This window comes from Xiphophorus hellerii, chromosome 6 (assembly GCF_003331165.1).
Source record: "Xiphophorus hellerii strain 12219 chromosome 6, Xiphophorus_hellerii-4.1, whole genome shotgun sequence".
In the NCBI taxonomy this organism is placed as follows: domain Eukaryota; kingdom Metazoa; phylum Chordata; class Actinopteri; order Cyprinodontiformes; family Poeciliidae; genus Xiphophorus; species Xiphophorus hellerii.
The window spans coordinates 26,407,970-26,428,431 of NC_045677.1; the positions used below are offsets into that span (position 1 = coordinate 26,407,970).

Genomic DNA, 20,462 nt, shown 5'->3' on the forward strand with positions numbered 1-20,462 from the left:
AATTCTTTTTTTTTTCCTTACTGAACCCCCAGCAGATCCAAAGCTTCAGAAACAGATTTAATCAATATTATTGATTAAAAAACTGGAGAGAATATTTCCTCTGACTCTTCTAGAGTTAATTTTGTGCCGTTAGGAAGTCAGGTGAGAGATAATAAACCGATTCAGATCAATAAACATCATAAAAACTTGATCAAATCTCTGACAGAAACATATCGTCTCAGAATAAGAACAGATAAACAAAACGGCTTCAAAACAAACATTTAATCTCATTCAAATCAGACACTTTCAATTAAAAGCAGCAGCTGTTACTGTGAAAAACTCCAGATTAATCATTTTTGATCTTCAGAATGATGAGGATTTCCTTCAGGAGAAACCTGCAGCAGCTGTGAGATGGACCAAACGTTTTATTTCCACCTCCAGCAGCAGCGGAGTTTGGAGAACAGCAAATTGCTTTTCTTTGAGAAACAATCGTGGAAACCACCAGTGACACAGAAACGCAGAGCGATCTGGCAAACGCATTTCCTCTGAGGTTACAGGGCGAGGAAATCTCCCCGACAATCTGCAGCTAACCAGTACTTTAGTTAGCCATTAACTGGATTCAAAAAGCTGGCACATCCTCAAGATTTCTCACATTAGAAATGCATTAAAAGATCCAAATAAATTCCTTTTTTAGTGAAGACAGACATTTAATTCCCTCAAATGCAGCAACACAGAATTCATTTAGTGTTCAGTTGATCATTTGTAGAAAATGATGCATCTAAAGCTAAAATAATACAACATGCAAAAAGCTCAACTTAAATAAATGTTGCTGCAGCATAAATAGTCCCAGAAGTTATTGTGATAATATTGTTGTTTTGAGACAATGTGAAAGTAATATAATGATAATAATGTAAGAAAGATCAATAAACTTCAAAATTCTACATTTAACACTGGAACTGGAAGACATTTAAATAGCCAAAATAAATAAAAACAAAAATTAAAATGAATTATGAAGTCTCTGTAAACAAAATTGTCCTTCAGAAAAAAGATTTAGAATATAAATTATGCAAATGGAAATTTTTGAGCTCGTTTTAATTTAACCTGGGTTTAGTTGATTTACTGCGACAGGCCTCTCTGTAGGTCGGATCAGTTGATTATTTTGTGGATTAACTGATGAATAATTGGAGAGCAAAATGTGCTGACTAGATTATTTTTATTACAGAATTTGAACCAAGTGAAGATAAAACTGCCACTAGAGTTTTAAGTTAACATATTAACAGAAAAAAAGTTGTTTTTTGTCTCCAACTGTGTGAGGCTGCAGACGGATACGTATCCGATTTAGTTCCACATATGGAAGTGGCTCTGATCGGGTTTTTTGGTGGTGAAAAGATCAGAATCGGGCCGTTCAAAAAACAAATATTGGTGAACGTAGCCTATTTCTGGCCTGGGAACAAACAACACAATGAACTATAATGCAGGTAATTTTTTTTTTTTTTTAAATAGACATGTTTTAAAACATAAACAGAATTATACTTTTAAATCCATTATTTTCAATTAGATTCAAAACAACTGCCTCTATTAAATTCCAATTGTATTTTTCAGTAGTTTTGAATTTCTGCTAACTCTGTTGTTTCAGCTAATGGACTTTTGAGTCTGTATACTCCAGTTACCGATTAATCAATTACTAAATTAGTTAATGAATGAAAGTAATCACGATTAATTGGATTAATTGTTTCGGCCGTGAGAATGTGACAACTCCGTAAAAATCTCCAAGTAAATGTCTGAAGGCCTTTACTTGTAAAATACATGATTACTTTATTGACTTTAATTTGTGGGGCTGTGAAACAGGAGACTCACGCTGTATGTGAATGAGCTGCTTTGGCATCTTGTAGTCGCCGGGATAGAGGGAGTCGTAGTAGGTGATGTTGCTCTCCGCCTCGGGGACCGGGATGACCATGTTGTCCCGCTTCTCGCCGTAAACCTGCTGCGCCGAGATGGCCCGCTGGAGATGGTGTTCCTGTGGAGAGAGAGACAATAAAGAGGCTGCTGCAAAAAAATAAAAATCAGCTAAACGCAGTCGGTTCAGAACGATCTTAGATACTAAAGTATCTGAACGCAACTGTACAATGTATGTTTAAAGAAAGGAATCGATTTCCAACCTACATTCACAAAATGTTTTGTGACAGAGACAGAGTTTATAATTTAAGACAAGAAAATATTTTTTAAAAATGTATTAAAGTAACCAAAAAAAGAAGGTTTATATATAAGAAGGTTTTTGTATATCAATGTGTGGAGTAGATTTATAGCTTGGAGCTTAAACGAAGTGCAAATATAAACCATCTTAAAAACGGTTCAAAGGGAGCTTATTGGAAAATATGTTGAATATATACAAAAATTTTATTGTTAATTTTAAAAATGTATAAATAAATGTCCATTTAAGGATCAGAATGTGAGGTTTATGTGTCAGTGTAAGAATAATTTAAAAGTTCATCTGGTGTTTAGAGATTTAAACGCTGCAGTAAGCTGATGAGTATGAGAGGGGCAGGAAATCATAACATCTTGTATCTTCTACCTGCTACTTCATGTCAATAGGGACAATTATTTTCTGGTTTTACTTTTTGTCTGTTTGAAATAAGTTTTAAGGAGAAACCAAAACGGTGCTGGATGGAAACATTTCCTGCTCCTTACCAGTAAAAAAACAAAAAAACGTCCTCACCCCCCACTTCAGTGGATTCTTCGGTTTCTCCCTGAAAAGTCCCATCATGTGGGATCCTGTGATCTGCTCTCCTACCCATTTAATTCTCCAAAACAAATCGTCTTTTTCAGCTTCTCCATACCAACAACCAAAAGCCTCTGACAAATATATCAACCGAGATTCGCAGAGTTAAAGCAACATTTTCTCCTTTATGCTGCAGGTCAAATATTAAAAACTAAGAGCTCCCACTATTTCTGATATGAAAACAAACAGCAGTGTGTGTTTACTGTGGTTAATGAAAAGACAGAAGTTTGTTAAATTAGTGGCCCTCAAAAATTTAATCAAATTAATTGTGGTTTCTGTCATTAATCGACAAAATAAGCAACATTTTCAATTCAGAAACCCTTTCTGTTGCTAAATTACTGAATAAATTAGTATTCAGTAATATGAGCTGAATATTTTTTTTTTTTATCGTTTTTTTTTTTAGACTATTCAACCATCAGATGGATGCAAAGTTTTTCAGGAACCCCTGATCAGTCATGGATCTTTAAAAAATAAGGATTGTGGATGCTAACATTAGCGTATCCAGAGGTGGGCAACTCCAGGCCTCGAGGAGAACTTCCTCTCCTGCAACTTTTAGATGCATCTCTACTTTCACACACCCGAGTCAAATAATGAGGTCATTAGCAGGACTCTGGAGAACTTGACTGCACTTAGGAGGTGATTCAGCTGTTGGATTCAAGTGTGTTTGATCAGGGAGATATCTAAGAGTTGCAGGACCCCGGCCCTCGAGGACCAGGACTGCCCGCCCCTGGCGTATGAGCTGCTGCAGCATGTTTAGCATTGCGATGCTAGTTTAGGTTTGAATAGCTTCACTAAGTCAGCTCCTTTGAGCACAGCAATAGTCTTTCCCAAAGTCCCATCAAATAAATTTTTAAGCAGAAATTAACCCTCAGTGGGTCAAAAGAACCGGCTTTGCTATCCATCAATCTCATTGGTGGTGCATCAGATTTACGGGCGTACCAGAAACACAATAGAACAAAAAAACAAACATGTTAAAGTCCTGACTCTAGTTTAAAAGTATACCTCTGTTTACCCACTGAAATCTAATTTCCTATTGGACTCAAAACAACCTGCAGAACAGGTTTACTCTCCTGTGCATTGAACAAGAAGGTTAAACTAGAAATAAACCACAAGCCAGAATCAGCCAGGAAAACCTGATCAGTGCATCTGTTGTTCAGTAAGGACACATCTAACTTAGTTCAAAATGCTTTGACATAAATTCTGATTATTTTACTGATAATATGGAAAAATTTCTTGCTGTAAGTGAAATAATCTGCCAATGGAACTAGTAATTTTCAAAACAAGCTCCTATATCTTGCTGAAAAGTTAATTGTAAGTTAGTTTAGTCTTATTTCAAGTGTGCTGTGATATTTGCACCAGAAACTAGAACAAAATTACTTGGTAAGATTTTGTGTTTTAGTAGTGTGCCATTTTAAAACTGTGATATAGGACCGCTCTAAAATATTGTGATGGCTGAAAAGGGCCCCAGGGCCACATTTTGGACACCCTGACCTAGAGAGAACAAATGTGGAGGGAAAGTCCGGAGTGTTTTCCCTCCATAACTGCCTATCATTCGGCTCATCTAGCTGCCACCTGCTGCTGGGCAGCAGGAGGGAAACGGCCGGCTGGTTTAAACGCTTCCAGTCGGGTTTAACCGCTGAGCCTTTAACTCCGGCTGGCTGTTTGCCAGCAGACTGAGCCGCGTACAGAGACTCCGCTGGGAGGAGGTGTGTCTGTTTGCCCTGAGGCAGACCCAGACAAAGGCATTCGAGGCACAGGAAGTTGGGAGTGAATGAGTCGGCATTTAACAGAGGGTATCAGAGTTCGACCAGTTCATGAAACACTGCCATGCTAACGTCAGAGTTAAGTAGAAATTCACCTTGGCCTGTCATGATAAATTGTCCCAGAAGTTATTGCGATAAACAATAATGTTGAGACCATTTTCAAGTAATATAATGGCATAATAATGCAAGAAAACATTCTCAAATACCAATTAACTTTATATGAGGACTTAACACTGGAACTGGAAGACATTTTAAACATCCAAAATAAATGAACAAAACGGCAATAAAATTGTCCTTCCAAAAACGGGCTGGTTAAGACCAAAACACCAGACTGAAGACTTTTGCCATCCAGTTTTTGGTAGAAAGAAATGGATTAAAAAAAAGCAAACTGTGCAAATGGAAATTGAGATTGTTTTAATTTATCACTGAATTATTCCTCATTGTAAAAGGTCTAAGTTCAAGGCAGCTTGAGCAATACGTCAGGTTTACCCCTTTCTGCATCAAGGAACAACGCAGCACATAACTCACGTGTCAAACTCCAGTCCTCGAGGGTCGGTGTCCTGCAGTTTTTAGATGTGCCACAGGTACAAAACACTGGAATGAAATGGCTTCATCACCTCCTCCTTGTGTAGATCAGTTCTCCAGAGCCTTGCTAATGACCTAATTATTCTATTCAGGTGTGGTGCAGCAGAGGCACATCTAAACGTTGCAGGACAGCGGCCCTTGAGGACTGGAGTTTGACACCCCTGACATAACTGAACATCAACTGTACTTTTTTGTTTGCTCTCAAGATAAAAGCAGAACCAGTTGGTGGAGCGTTTTGCTGGTTCTGAGTTTTTATTCGGCTTTAATTTTACTAAACCTGTTCACTCACACACACACACACACACACACCTACACACTTTCTGTAAGGAAGCAGAATCTCAGCTTCTGAGTTTGAAGCTTCAGCACCAACTTCCTAACAACTTCAACCCTGCTAAATAGAAAAAGTGGGATGTTGGGAAATATGATGTAAAACATCCGTCATACAGAAACTAAAACACCACCCATTACTCTGTTTAAAGCAACGCTGCTTTAACCCCTTAATGTCCAAATTTATATTAAATTTTACACCCCCCAAAAAATAAATTACATATATATATATATATATATATATATACACATATACAGACACACACAAACACTTTTGTTGTCAGTGTTTCAAATACAGCTAAATACTGAAAAATCCCTTTATTGTGCTGTAACAGAAGCTTTTATCATGATAAAAACAAATATTGTATTGGAATATGTATTTATGCAAATACTGATGAATAAATTATTTACTTATTTTGTATATTTTTTATAATCCTTTGATTCAAAGTTGCGTAGTCAAAATACACAGAATTTACTATTCTACAAATTACATTAGATGAGACTTGATTGTATTGGCGAAGCAAAGCAGCAATTTTCTGCTGCAGTTATTTCAGAGGTTTGGAACGGGCAACCCTTGTTTTGACATGGGAAGGTTAAAAATGCATCAGTATTAAATTAGCCACTATGCCGTCTGACTGGAAAACCTTTATTTCCTTGGGAGAAATAATTTACTGAACCTTAGCGCCCGGTTGAACTGCAAGATAGAGTAAAAATTAAACTTCTTAAATGCTTAAATGTAGCAGAATAAAAACTTTAGAGCAACTTTTAACCAAATGTGAGAAAAGTGCTTTACAAAAGGTCAAAATACATTCAAAAATCTAGAATCGTCAGTATAAACAGTATAACAGTATAAATGTGCAATAATTCATAGAAGCTAAACTAGAAGAGAAGCAAGATTTTGGTTTTTGCACAGACTAATCTCAGGGGTTTTCATTTTGTTTGGCATTTGAGAAAGTGTACTTGTATTTTCTATGAATCACATTTAGTCTTCCAAAAAGATGAAGCTTCACAGATTGAAATAAATTGAGAAAATCAAAAGGTTTTAAAGTGTCTGGAGTTTGAGCAATAATCAAAGCTTAGAAGTAGCAACAAAAAGGATTCCTGTTCTACATATTAAATGGACCAATTCTCAGTAAAAACCCTAATAAACGCAGTCTGAAACGCTGCACATGTGTAACATCTGCAGTCACAGCTGGATTGTCCCATCTAAGCTCTCTGGTTTAGTTAAGTGAGTAAAGCCCCATTACGTTGGAGTAAACCCTTTAAGGATTATCGGTTCTGATCCGAGCTCAGTTAATGAGCATGCCAACCAGCACGCACAGACACAACAACAAAAAAAACTGACCATTCTGACTCCATCTCTGATTTACCAGCATTTAAAACCCACACTAGAAAAAAGACTGTTTTATTTTATTAGGATACACAGGTCAGAATTATTTTACACAATTTATAACGAAAAACTGTCGGTCAAGTAATTTCACATCAGGAAGTAAAGCCTGACAAACCGGTATTAATGTTGGCCAATTTTTAAAGCATCAGTAACGGTCCGATAAGTACGACTCAGTCGATAAATAATGTTTATTTGTGATTGCGTTTCGAGACGGATGGGCGACCATATATTTGGTAAAGCAACAGTGCAGTAATGCGACGCAAAATTGGGTGGTGGTCATCGTCACTGTTAAAATATCGGCCTAGATTTTCATATACTGTAACGTTGCCATATAGAAACGCATAATACATCAAATAATGCTGTTTTTAACAGCCAGCAACATAAAACCATGTTAAAGGATCTGATATACACTAAATAGTAGGATTGAGACCAACGAAACGGAAGAATGTTTGTACTGGACTCAAATAGGTGAATCCATGTGCTGCTTGGTTTAATGGGCCAAAAATAATGGGCGTTCTCTGTTCTAGGTACGTAACTTTATGAACAATTTACTCACAGCCTCCCCTCTGCTCTCTGCTATGCTACAGCTAGTCCTGCACACCAGAGCGTGCCATGAATGCTAAGGCTAACTAGCATAGCCACTGATTATGGCAGATTAGCAGTTTTCCTGCAACGCCAAGCTGCTTAGCAGCACGTTCACTAGCATGATTGACAGCGCTTTGACCCTCTCCTTTGCTCTGTCTAATTCTAAACAGAGCGGCTCATTTCTGCAGATGGCAGTAGGAACACTGGGAGGAGGCAGCAGAGAGATTTTTTCACAGATCTGTCTCATGACAGTTTTAATAAATGCATAAATATTTTTGCTAAGGTCAAATAGTGATGCTTTAAACGGTGTGCAGCTGTGAGACGGCTATGTTCTTCTGCAAATGCGTTATCTTTAGGGTTAAATGTTCAGACGTCTGACTGTGGTTGTATTCAGTAGTATGAACAACCAAAACCGGATCTCAGCAATAATAATGGTAATAATTTAAAATGGACTTGACCTTTTGACCTGCGGTGTGAACGTAGCCAAGGTGCATCAATGTACATGCTGCCTGGTGATCCAGAATAGTCGGAATTTGGTTTTAATGCAGCTGATTAGCAGGAAGAAACCTGAGCTTTCAGTATTTAATCACAAATCAGAGTCAAACGAGACAAAATTAGTTGGTTCCAATCTCTGGGCAATAGGAACAGCTGGCTAAGGTATTTAGCCAGCTGTATGGATTTCCGTCATTTTTGATTCCCACACCAGATTTAGATCCTTAGTGAAGGAAACGCAAAATAAAACTTAGCAAGACTAATGTGGACATCACAGGGAAAGGGAGGAGAGGAGAGACAAAAAGACTGAGAAAAATATGTTTTCTTTTCTGCTGTAACATCCATGCTCATGCTATTGCATAACTTTAATATTCCCATCCCAATTCCCTCCAGTCAACACCCAACCCATCAGCTTCTTCCTCTCCTAATTTCATAAACCCAAACCCACCGGCAGCCAAACCTCATCAGAAAACGTGTTTGTTTACTTTCCGTCCGTGGGCCGATGATAAATACACTGAGGTGTATCAGCTCGCCAACAGTCCTGCTGTCTCACACGCAGTAGTTCAAATATAGCTCCTAAAATGAGTGCCATCAATCACCACCAAAAATGCTGAGCAAGCCAACGCCGCCATCCCCCTTTGAGTCTCTTCCACAGCGAGAGTAAACCGCTCCTTAGAGTGTTGGGGGGGAAAAAAATAATGCTTGAGCACAGAAACTGTTCAAGGCACTGAGCAGGAATGAAAGCCTTCATTTAAGCTATGGATGAAAGATGAATGAAAATGGCCGACGGTTTGAATGAATAGCAGATACTTTGGACAGGTGATCCTCCCCTTCCCAGTGAGGTCACGCAGCGAGGAGCTGGGAGCCAGCCAGCATGTTTCTGTGTTTGGCAGCGAGGCAAACACAGCAGACGCCCGTGGGTTTCCCAGCAGGCCTGCAGACGCTGACCTCACTCTCAACCTAACGTAAATACAAGACAAAGTGGCTGACCCAAAACAAACAGGCCGCACGTGCTGCTGCTGGGAACCCAGCGCCGCAAAACAACACGCCGCCTGGAAGCTACAAACGCACACGTGGTTCCACCAGAACGCCGGCCCAGAAAGGGAGAGGGGGGTTTATGGAAACGGACTCGACGATACGTGGACGATAAAAACTTTCTATTGGCTGAGAAACAGGAAGTGTGCAGACCACTTAACACCAAGTCGGTTGGGAGACGCACGTAACTAGAAGAACCTCAAAACCAAACAATAAAAGACCTCAGGACGAGCAAGAGACAAACTCAAAATAATAATAAAAGGTTCAAATGAAATGCATTTAGACCGAAATGTTTCGACCCGCCTGGGATAATTTTACTATAAACATCACTGAATGAGAGAAATAGATCTGTCATGATAAATTTGATGGACGATAAATTGTCCAAGACATTGCGATAAACGATAATATTGTTGTTTTGAGCATTTTCAACTACTACAACAGTAATGGGATAACGATGCAAGAAACATTCTCAGAGACCAATAAACTTTACATTTCTGATAAACATTTAACCCTGGAACATGGAATTTTAAATATCCAGAACAAAATAAAACAAATAAAATGAACTATGAAATCTATGTAAATGAAATTGTCCTTCAAAAATAAATTACAAAAATGTAAAAAATGGCTCGAGACCAAAGCACCAGACTGTAGACTTTTGTCATTCAATTTTGGTAGAAAGAGAGAAAAGAAAAACCGATAAATAATGCAAATGGAAACTGAGCTTGTTTTAAATGATCATGCGATTAATTGCTTAATGCAACAGGGCTACTCAGGACAACCTAAAGACAAACTCAAAAAAAAAAACAACTTTAAATAAAACAGTTTAGTTTTGCAAGGGGTTAATTCTACGTTAAACATTTAGCTGAATCAGACCAAGGAATAATGCTTAAAAAAAATAGAACCACAAGCTCAAATGAACCTGTTTGATATTTAACCAAAAATACCAACTCATCTTTACTGAAAAGAAAACAGCACTTCCATTTTTCTTGTTCCAGGGTTTTAATGCATCTTTTTCTCCCAGATATGTAAATTTTCAACCAATTTTGTTTCATTTGAATGCCAGATATCAATATAAAGTTGCAGAGATAACCGTCAGGTGATGAAGATTTGTAAATACTTAAGCTGCAAACAGCAGGACAAAATAGTGCAGACAGTAAGCAAATAAAACAGAAAGGCCAACATTTTCAACTTCAACTGAGGAAGTTTTTACTTGTAATAACTGCACAGTGTTTTCTGTTATAGTCTTGTACAGTACATTATTATTGCTACTATTGTTGTTACAATATTGTTTTTACAACCAAGAACTTGTTTTTTGTTAACCTTTGCACCTGATGCTGCTGCTACGCCTGAATTTTCCCTTTGGCTGCTTCTATTCTGTTAACTGGGAATCTTTTTAATAGAGATAAATGGAGAAAAAAAACAAAAAAAAACAAGAAATCATATTACAATCAAGCCTAGGACAAAAAAAAAAACAAACAAATATTATTCTTATCCAGATTTGAAAAACATCCAGATTTTTAAAGACTTTGAAACACTTCAACATACCACAAATAGTCTGTAGATTGCTCAGATTTACACATTTCCCCGACTGTTTTTAATAAGTTTTTAGATATTTCAGGACAAGTTATTTACTTTGAAAATGGTTTTATTTTTTTTTGTCAGGTTTTGTTTTCTCAATGTTAAAATTTAAATAAAATTTCTCAATTTTATCAACGTGTACCAAAACAAAGAATATTAAAACTGATTTTTGAGACATCTGAACGGATTCCACCCAGCTAATATTTCTAATTTTGATTATTTTAAATCAGCACCAGGTGACTTTCCCATCTACCATTTTGTAGATACTGCTGTCTTTTTACTCTTGGTGTTTAGATGATTGGGATGTATTATTTATATAATAATAAGCACACATCTCTCAGAATTTACCTGTACATTATTAAGTGTTAATATTACACACATTTCCATTGATTTTGGTTCTGATGCATCCTGATGCCGACTGATAAAATGACAGATAAGGACCGCAGTCTGATTGTAGATGTTCACTTTAACCACAAAATAAGTATAAAGGCAAGTGTAAGAAATTAATTTAGTTGAATCAGGAGCAACAATCTCTCATATTACAAGTTAACTGGTTCAAAGAGAAATTAAAAACAAGAAGGTTTTCATAAAACTACAAATAATGTAACCCATGTCTAATTTGAGCCCTGTTGTGACCACTTACTGCAATAATTTGTTATAAAAAAAAGCTCAACTATCAAGAAAAAATAAAATGTTTAAATACATGGATTTTTATTTTTTCTTTATGGGTGTAAAATTAAGGGATGAGGGCTGCATCATATAGAAAAACATGTTATAATAATTCAATGATTAAATAGTTTGTAGTGTTAGTGTTCATTTGCTTTGGGTTCATCACAAAACAAAACCAGAAAAGTTAGTCTATCCAGCTAATGGAAAAAACCTATAAAGTCATTACTAACTGAACATGGTTTAATTAAAAAAAAGTTGCTTCTGATTTACAATTATTATATTCATTGAAAATTATCTCAAAATGACATTTTTTATAGCAATAATTTCGTCCAGCAAATTTTGTTTTTGAGAGAAGTGATATTCTGATAATAAATTATTTACTAGGAGGAAATGAATCGGCATAGGAAAAATTAAAACAAATCAAATGGAAGCAACTACAATTACCATGTTTACGTTCCAAAATAAGACTGAATGAAACTTCTTGCTTTGCTTTCACTAGTGAATATAGTAATTGTCGTTTTATTTTTTAAAACTTACATTTGTAAGGTTCTGAATGCAAGCAATAATGGATTTGTAGCGAAAAGGAATAAAATCTTTACGTGATTGTCATTACAGTACAAGAGTAAATATTGGGAAGAAAATCTAAAAACTCTTGTTTTAGCAAATTTGCACATCAACAAGAAAACTTTATAAACGAAGTAAAAATCTAAATGTCAAAATGAAAAAAAAAAAATTCTGTCTGAGTAAATTGAATAGGGAAAAAAGGTGAAAACTCAAAAAACAATTTTTTTCCTCTAGGTATGAAAATAAAAACAGAACTATGTATCCCATCCAAAACAAATATCCAGGGTAATCTGAAGTAGGAACAACTACTACAATTCAAAGCACATTCTTAATGAAATCTGACACAGAAATTAATTAGCTGCTCCCAAATTATTATGTTAATAGATTTGTTACACAATCAGATGTTCCAGCTGAAAAGCGCAGAGTTTTGTAAGTGACAGGTACTCTCCCTACACACTGTCCTGATGTTCTCCGGAGGGCCACATGCCACCCGTGTGCCCGCCTTCTGTGCCATCTGGCACACTGAACCCCTGACACCAAACACAGGCTCCAAAGGAGAAAAAAAAGCATACACTGGACTGAAATAAGTGTATGATGCAGCCCAATTTGCTCAGCATTTTAAGGAAAAGTGTGGCAAAGTAGAGAAATGTCCTGAATTAAAAAAATATTTAAGAAAAATGCACCTCATTCACACAAAAATGAATCCAAAACATTTCCCCAACTAAATACAAAAGCACAGCTTCCCAATAAAACTAGCTTGTCCTCCCAGTGACTTGTAGTGCAAACACATTGAAGAGAAATCCCTTCTTGTGAATGAGATGCACATATCTGACAGCTGCACATGCTTGGTGACACCTCCTAATGTATTTACCGTTCAAACAAGAGCTGAAACATCACACAGAAAGCAAAAACAACAACATGGACGTCAACAACAAGACATAGCAATTCTGATCAAATCATTCCAGCTCAGTAATGCTAACCTGCATTCTACTAAAATAAGAAAATAAACAATTCTGATCTCAACAGTCTTCTTTTGCTAACACACGGCAGCATTGTTGACATTTCTGCAAACTGATCTGAGAGCAGCAGCGCCCCCTTGCCTCAGCGCTCTGCTATTACGCCAACACAAGGGCCCCCTTCCTCACACAAGACACAAAATGTCGGCATTGCTCAAGTCACATGACCCCCTTTGTACTCAGAAACCCATCTCATGCATAAATAAACCGGTAAAACACGGTAGTTTTATCAAATACAGACTCCTTGTGTTTTAATTTCCCCAAAACATCCGTCCATGTCTAGCGAACGAGCCGTTAACTGCTCCAAACCGTCGTGTTTCTCCTGAGAAAATTGGCGGCCATTTTGTGAAAGCTTGCGCAGGAAAAAAAGAGGGGCGCCTCTGATCGCTTAAAAATAAAACAAAGCTCAAAACTTCACATTTTCAAACCGTTAAAACATTACCGATTCCTCTTCTTTCTCCATCCCCGTCGGCATCTGTGGCACAGCCCGGTTAATGGATGCATATTCGTGTAGGTCGGGTAAATCCTCACAACGGAAGACGGGTAGTGGCTTGGAAGCGTCCAGCGCCCGTGCCCGAAACGACAATTTACTCATTTTTTCACAATTCCAGATGCAATATAAATCTATCCGATCTCCTAATGTTCACAACGGCACCGAGTGGAGCTTTCATTGATGTTTCTGTGCGGTTAGTCTCTAACGTTCGGAAGGTTCTAGCTTGTATTTAGGGCGTCGCCAGCGGAGCTGGGGGAAGGCCCGGATCTCGGTCGCTCTCTCTCGGACTGTTTTTTTCCGACGCTCCGCTCCCTATCGGTGGTTCAGTGCGCCATGGACAACATGGCGGACATTTAAAAACTCTTTTGCTCTGTTTCGCTCGGAGCGGTCCAACCCCCAGTTCGTGGACCGACCATTCCCACACGGTCCCGAGCGCTTGCGCGTTGCCGGGGTTGGGGGAAGGGGGTATTTGTTGCAAATCAACTCCGCTCCACACATCCACATCAATTATTGAAATAAACATTAGACATGGCCGAAATACGTAGTATGATACGGAATAATGAAAATAAATAAAAAACGATTCAATTTATTTCAAAAAATAGGATAAAACGCTAGAAAAATATTAAATAGTCTAAATGAAACTTTTAGATCACAAAAAAAAATTACCAGCAGAAAATATAAAATATAAAAAGCGTACAATAAAACAAAAATTATGTAATAAAGACATGGCCAAGATGGAAGAGACGTAAACATAAAAAAGTTAAACCATTTTATATGAACATAAAAAAGTAAATGCATGGTCGAAACGTAAAAAACAAATATCTAAAGACAGATTAAAGTCGTAAATAAATACCACAGTAAACTCACAAACCACAAAAACTACTAATATACGTATGTATGAACAAAACATGTAAATAAAATACCAGGTTTAAAAAAGTGGCACAACTGACTGAATATTCCAAACCAATCCAACTTATATGAAAAATAAATAATTAAAAAATGAAAAACAACACAGTTGTGCAAGTGATCTTTCAATTATTATAAAAACTAATTCAGATTTCTGTATCACTCCTAGAAATAATTCCTCTTTGTTTTGCACTTTTATTCTCAATTCCTTACATTTAGATATATTAATTCCTCCTATCAATATACAGTTAAAAGAATTTATACATGATAAAACTACTCATAATACTTAATATTTTATTCAACCCATATTTCAAAGTTATGCAATGCAGTAATTTTGAGCAAAACTAAATCAACTCCACCTAGAAAATAAGGCTGTTTATTGGGTTTTTTTTTTATTTTATTTGGTGTGAAAACAAGAAAAACATGACTAACTCCCATCCCACCCATTGAACACCAAGGATGCAGTCGTTGCTGGATGAGCAGGAAAATCTGTTCAGTTCCACTGAACCTCATCAGCAGTGATGCCACAACTAACTGGCACATAAAAAAGATGTTTACTCCAGGTGAAATGAGTCACAGCGTGCACAATGCTGCCTCCGTCTGGAAGAACAGGGACATGCATGTGCACAAAATACAACATGGATCAAGTTTTAAGAGTATTTGCTTCGAAAAAGATGCCCTACTTCATTTGGTAATATTCCTAAAATTCACAGAATAATATTACATTTCCACTAAAGCGCCTTACCTGTTGATGCTGTGATCATCCTGGGTCCAAGCAGAGAATAAAGGTTTTTATTTTCATTCTTAAGCCCATAACTTCCACAAAGATGATCTGGAAACAAACAGAAGAGCTGAAATTTTAAAATCTGAAAGCAAATAAAAGAAAAGTCAGGACAAAACTGATGGAGAAAATTAGGTTTAGCAGAAGTTTGCTCATGTAAGGCTGCAGATAAGACGGATCTGCACACCAGCTGATGGTGATTGTTGGGCTTGTGCAAGCACACCTGGTGCTGCTCAGGTGTGGAACCAAAGGAAATAACTTAATTTTACCAATATTCAGATTGCCCAGAGTAAAGCTACATAGTTACAGGGATGAAACGATTAATCGAATTAATCCTGATGAATCAATTACTGAAATAATTGTCAACTATTTTAGTGAAAAATTAACTGCTAACTCCTGTACAAAAGGCCATTTAGGCCAAATATTTGAATTTTGCATTTAAGCCTGGAATAAACTTCTTTATCTGTAAATATGTTTTATCCCGGAACTCCTGAAGTGGCAGTTGTAGATTCACCTGATTAAATTATGTAAATAAAATAAAATCCCCAAATTAGACACCCTTTTCTATTCAATTATTATTTGGTTAATCCAACAAATAATTGATAAATCAGCTCTACGCTGTATTGATGCAAAGTCAAGCAAAAAGAGTTATGTTAAAAGTATTTTAGCTGCAAATGATTAGGCAATTAAATGTTTATCTTTTTATTGAATTTATTCATGATTTAGTATAAAAAGTCTTAAGTGGTTTAGTGAAAATTCAGCAGAATATGGCTACTTTCATCCGATTAATTGATTAAACAGAATAGTTGATAGATTAATCAATTATTAAAATAATCATTAGCTGCGGTTCTACACAGCTTGTCAGCAAATTATTAATTCAATTGTAAATTAAACCAGCAGGAGTCTGACACTTTTTATTCAAACCTGCTGCATGATGCAAAAATATTCCCACCTATTATAAGACAAAGTTTCTTAAAAGTGCTTTTGTGTCTGCAGAAGTTTCTCAGCTGGAAAATGCATTTCTAACCCAGAAAGTGAGACAGCTGCTTCTCTTTTCCCAGCATGTCTGACGTTTTAAATGTTCGCCAGAAAACATGATAAATTAAATGAATAGCAGAGACGAATCTCTCAACAAAACACCAGATGCATCGCATAGACCACATGTTGCAAATCAGCCTCTCAGTGTCTTTGGAAATACTCCTTAAAAATAATTGTTTATTAGCATATGGACAGGATGCAGATGATGGGAGTTTCTGTTGCTTCTCCAAGATCAAACTAATTTAATCCAGATTAGGGCTGGACGATATGGCTGAAAAACTTATAATACAAGCGTTTCATACCAGTCATTGTTGATGGGTATAGATCAGATTTTAGTTTTAAATTTCTGAGATACAACCAGACTGGTGTTGTGATTTTTCTTCTTTTGTCCAGTTTTCACTGAACGCTGTTTTTTTGTTGTTGTTTTTTTTTAAGGCAGTAATGAGACACAGTGGCGAAACCTGAAACTGCTACTGCGCAAGTTACTCAACAGGTTGTTGCTAGGTAACCACAGAATGACTGAGTTGCTAGGTAACCAAAGAATGAGTGAGTAAGTTGATTCCACCAACCTAGCTTAGCTAGCTGTTAAGAGGTTGAGCAGATAAAGTCTTTCCTCTGCCTACATCTCCCAGAATGCTGTGTGGCTCTGAATCAACATTCAGTGAATATTCTACATTCCAAATATTCTCAGATGCATTTTCTACTCTATTAATATTGACCACATGACTATTGCTACTGATTTATTGTCCAGCCATAATCCAGATCGAGTAGTCTTCAAATGAAATCAAATTAATCTAAGAACAACTGCCTTTGGCCACATAAACTACAACAATAATTCAAACATTAAAAACACAATTGCAAACACATTACAAGGCAAAAAAAAATAAAAATAAAAACCATAATTAGGAAACCCAACAAATTCAACTTTCATACTGTATTAATGCTGAATTCCTGTGTTCAGAACTGGGAGATCTTGACATTCCAGTCGGAAAAATCAACTTTAAGTGAACTTTCCAAGGGAAAAGTGGGAGCAACTTGGCTTTGCATTTCAATATGGCCGCCCCTTAAATCAACAGTAGAAAGATGAAGTGAAAACATGTTTATTTTACAACATAAACATGTAAGGGTGTATTTTAAATCAATGTTACATGTTCCGCCTGCAGCTTCAAACTGAACAAATTAAAAGCAGTGTTTGTTTATGGAAAGTAACGCTAAAAATGATTCTAAGAACTATTGTAAACCATGTTTATGGGCGTCGCAATGTTGAAATTCAAACTTCTTAACTAGAAAGCTCAGAGTTTCCACTTCCTGAGTAACTGGAACGCAGCATGAAAGCCGTCAAGTAAAAATGTATTTTTAAGAAGAAAAACTTAAAAACACTAAAGTCTGTCTCGAACATATGAAGGTCAATATGAATGTCAGAGGTTTGCTGTGGCTTTTTCTTCAACAGCCTTGCAGCTAACTGCTGTATTCAAAATGAAGCCTGAATGACTTACAGCTTCCATCAGTTTCTAAGTGACCAGCATGAGGAATAATGGGTGCAATTTGGAGGTGTTCATGCTTCATTTTAGCTCAGAGGCCTGTACATATTTCAGTATACGGGAGGCTTGGTTTGTGGCAGGATATAAACAGGCAGATGCATCACAGCATTGACAACTTCTGACTTTTAAAACGGATTTTAGGATTCTTTTAATAAATTTTTTAAAAATTCACTTAATGGAAACAATTTTGCAAAAATTCTTGTTTTTCATAAAATAATTTTGGCACTAGGATGAGGTTGTTTTTTTGAGCAAATTGAAATTGGTTTATTTTGCAAAACTGCATTGGAAACATTTTTCACATCACATGAGTCACATGATCAACAACCAGATGTGATTACTGGCAAAAACCACGAAGAAGAAGACAGGAAGTAGTCAAAAGTTGATGGTACAGCATGTTTTTTTTTTTTTAATGACTTATCGTGTGATCAAATTTACTGACGTCTGATTTAAAGTCAGAGATGCGAAACTGTTTTTTTGACAAAGTATCTTCAGTCAGAGGCTTCTTCAATCTGCTGTAATACAGACTGCTAAAGGAGATCCTTTCTGCCCACAGCCATCAGCTTCTACAACTCTTTGAATTTATTACAAAATATTCAGTTAAATTTCTTCAGTTTAAAACGACTAAAGTTAGTCATTTTAGCTGAATGACAGAACTGTTCCAAATAAATTTTTCTAAATTTCACCAAAGGTTGTATGTTATTCACAATGTTTCAGCTAAACCTGTCACAATAAGTAATAAAATAATTAATTGCATGATAAATTAAAATAAATGCAATAATTTCCAGTTGCATGATTTATTGTTTTTCTCTTTTGTCTCTTTCTGCCAAAAACTGAATGATGAAAGTCTTCAGTCTGACTAGCACTTTTTTAAAAGGATAATTCTGTTTACAGAGGCTTCATAATTAATTTTATTTCTGTTTTGTTTATTGATTTTGAATATTTAAAATCTCTCCCAGCTCCTGCGCTAAATGTTTATTAGAATTTAAAGTTTATTGATCTTTGAGAATGTATTCTTACCCTTATTATTATATTACTTTAAAATGCTCTGAAAATAACAATATTATTGTTTATCGCAATAACTTCTGGGACAATTTATCATCCAGCAAAATCTGTTATTGTGACAGGCCTAATTTCAGCTCTTAAAATGTTTTACCTTTCTCAAGTCTCGTGATTTTGGTGTCATTTGATGCCATCAGATGTTTTAAATGAAACGGTATATAAACATTTGAAATGTTTATGATTGAAGACATTATTTTGGAGTGAAAACAGAGCTTGCACGTTTCCAGCTGACACACACAAGTGCAACGTGGGTGGGGTTTGACCCACAATAGGGAAAGAGTTCAGAAAATCACAGGAAAGAACTGGAAAACTCAGCTTTTCAGCTCTCCTAAATGAGCAGATGTTTTCAGTTCTGGTCGGTTTTGGGGTTTTGTTGTTTTGTTTAAATTAACGGTGACATTTAAAGATGCAGATGTGGAGCCAGGTTGATCCTCCACCTGTTTTCATGAAGATGGGTTTGTGTTGGTTAGATAATATTTGCAGTGAATGATCCAGGCCGAGCAGTTCCAGGGCAGACCACAGGGATAGCCTGGCACTGTTCAGTCACACACCCAACGCTGCATATGATCCAGCAGAAAAATGTTCCAGATTATCCTGCCATCAGCATAAAAGCTCCTCAAAAGAAGATGGTGTAATAAAAAAACCCAGACATCCTTTAACTGTCTCCTTCAACTGAGGTTTACTCATGAAAAATCTAACAAATCAAATTACATTCGGATATATATTATTATTTCAATATGTATTTATACATTTTTAAAAATATCTGGATCCATCTTTTGGGGGTTTGGTGGCTTTAGGAGCCGAAAAACTGAGTATGGACTTGCAGTTTTACTGTTGAATTGCATCCAGCTGACCAGCCAGGAATTTGATTGCGTGTATGAAATCATCTGATGCCAGAAAACACACTAATCACGACGGGCCTCTTTATTTTGGCAATCAGAGTTAAAAACATGGCAGGAAAATACTCACCGAATGGATCTGTGTGGAAACGTGGAAGCCGTCGGGACAGATGGGGAAAATTTCTGCAAGTTTAACCAGAAGAAGCACAAAAACCCGAGGGAGAGACGACAGAGAACACGACGCAAGCGAGCCACAGAGGGAGTTAACATCAACGTTAGCCACCGCTGGTTCTACTTAGTTTCACGAACAGAACCAACCGGTGAGAAGCGGCCGGTTCCCGTTCAACATCCGGGCCGTCAAACGGAGCCTTTCAGTCGGTAAAAGTCCGTATTTTCCTTCCGTTGGTCGAAACTAGGGAGCTGGAAAGCAAAGTGCTACTGTTGGGGGTTAACAACTTTGCTGTGAAACACGCCTTCTGATTGGCTAGCCGAGGCCACCAATCACCTGTAGAGAGGCTCCACAGGGGCTGAAACGAAACGTGATTGGCTGGCGCAGACACGAAATACAATGGAGATCCGGAACGCACGTTAACGTCGCCGCCATATTGCGAGGGGCATTTTTTCAGAAAAGTTCTTTATGAAGGTAAAGATAATGATGTTCGAACTAAAAATCTTTTAACGAATAAAATTTTACTGTCATTATGTATATTTTTTTTATTAATTATAATAAATTATGAATAATTGGCAAATATTTCTTTAAATATGACAGGTTATTTTTGGAAAAAAATATTTCTATAATTTTTTAATACCATACTTTTTGTTTTTACTATTTTATGAAATATTACTATTACTTTAGTAAAAAGTCTACATACTCTACCCACTTTGAGTAATGTCACTGAACAAGCAGTGATGTTTTAAACAAAAATGATATATTAATTTATTTGATTTAGTCTCTTTCGACATCCCACGTTTCAAACTTAAGGCCCAGGGGCCAAATCTGGCCCACTGTAGCTTTTTACATGGCCCTGTAATCTAGACAACCT

General features: G+C 36.6%; 1 protein-coding gene across 2 annotated transcripts in view; it reads right to left on the reverse strand.

The window, feature by feature from the left end:
* The window catches only part of LOC116721756 (enhancer of polycomb homolog 1-like), a 36,576-nt gene extending 16,687 nt beyond the window's left edge, over positions 1-19,889 (reverse strand). Inside the window, exons 1-3 of one of the 2 annotated variants that reach the window (XM_032565684.1) lie at positions 19,550-19,889; positions 14,907-14,993; positions 1,837-1,996 (exon numbers count right to left, since the gene is read on the reverse strand). In XM_032565684.1, the coding sequence (XP_032421575.1) occupies positions 1,837-1,936 (100 nt within the window). In that variant the 5' untranslated portion in view covers positions 1,937-1,996; positions 14,907-14,993; positions 19,550-19,889. Of the gene's footprint in view, positions 1-1,836; positions 1,997-13,204; positions 13,659-14,906; positions 14,994-19,549 lie in introns of those variants that run through there. The other variant, XM_032565683.1, reaches the window with a different exon arrangement.
* Positions 19,890-20,462: the final 573 nt, after the last annotated feature.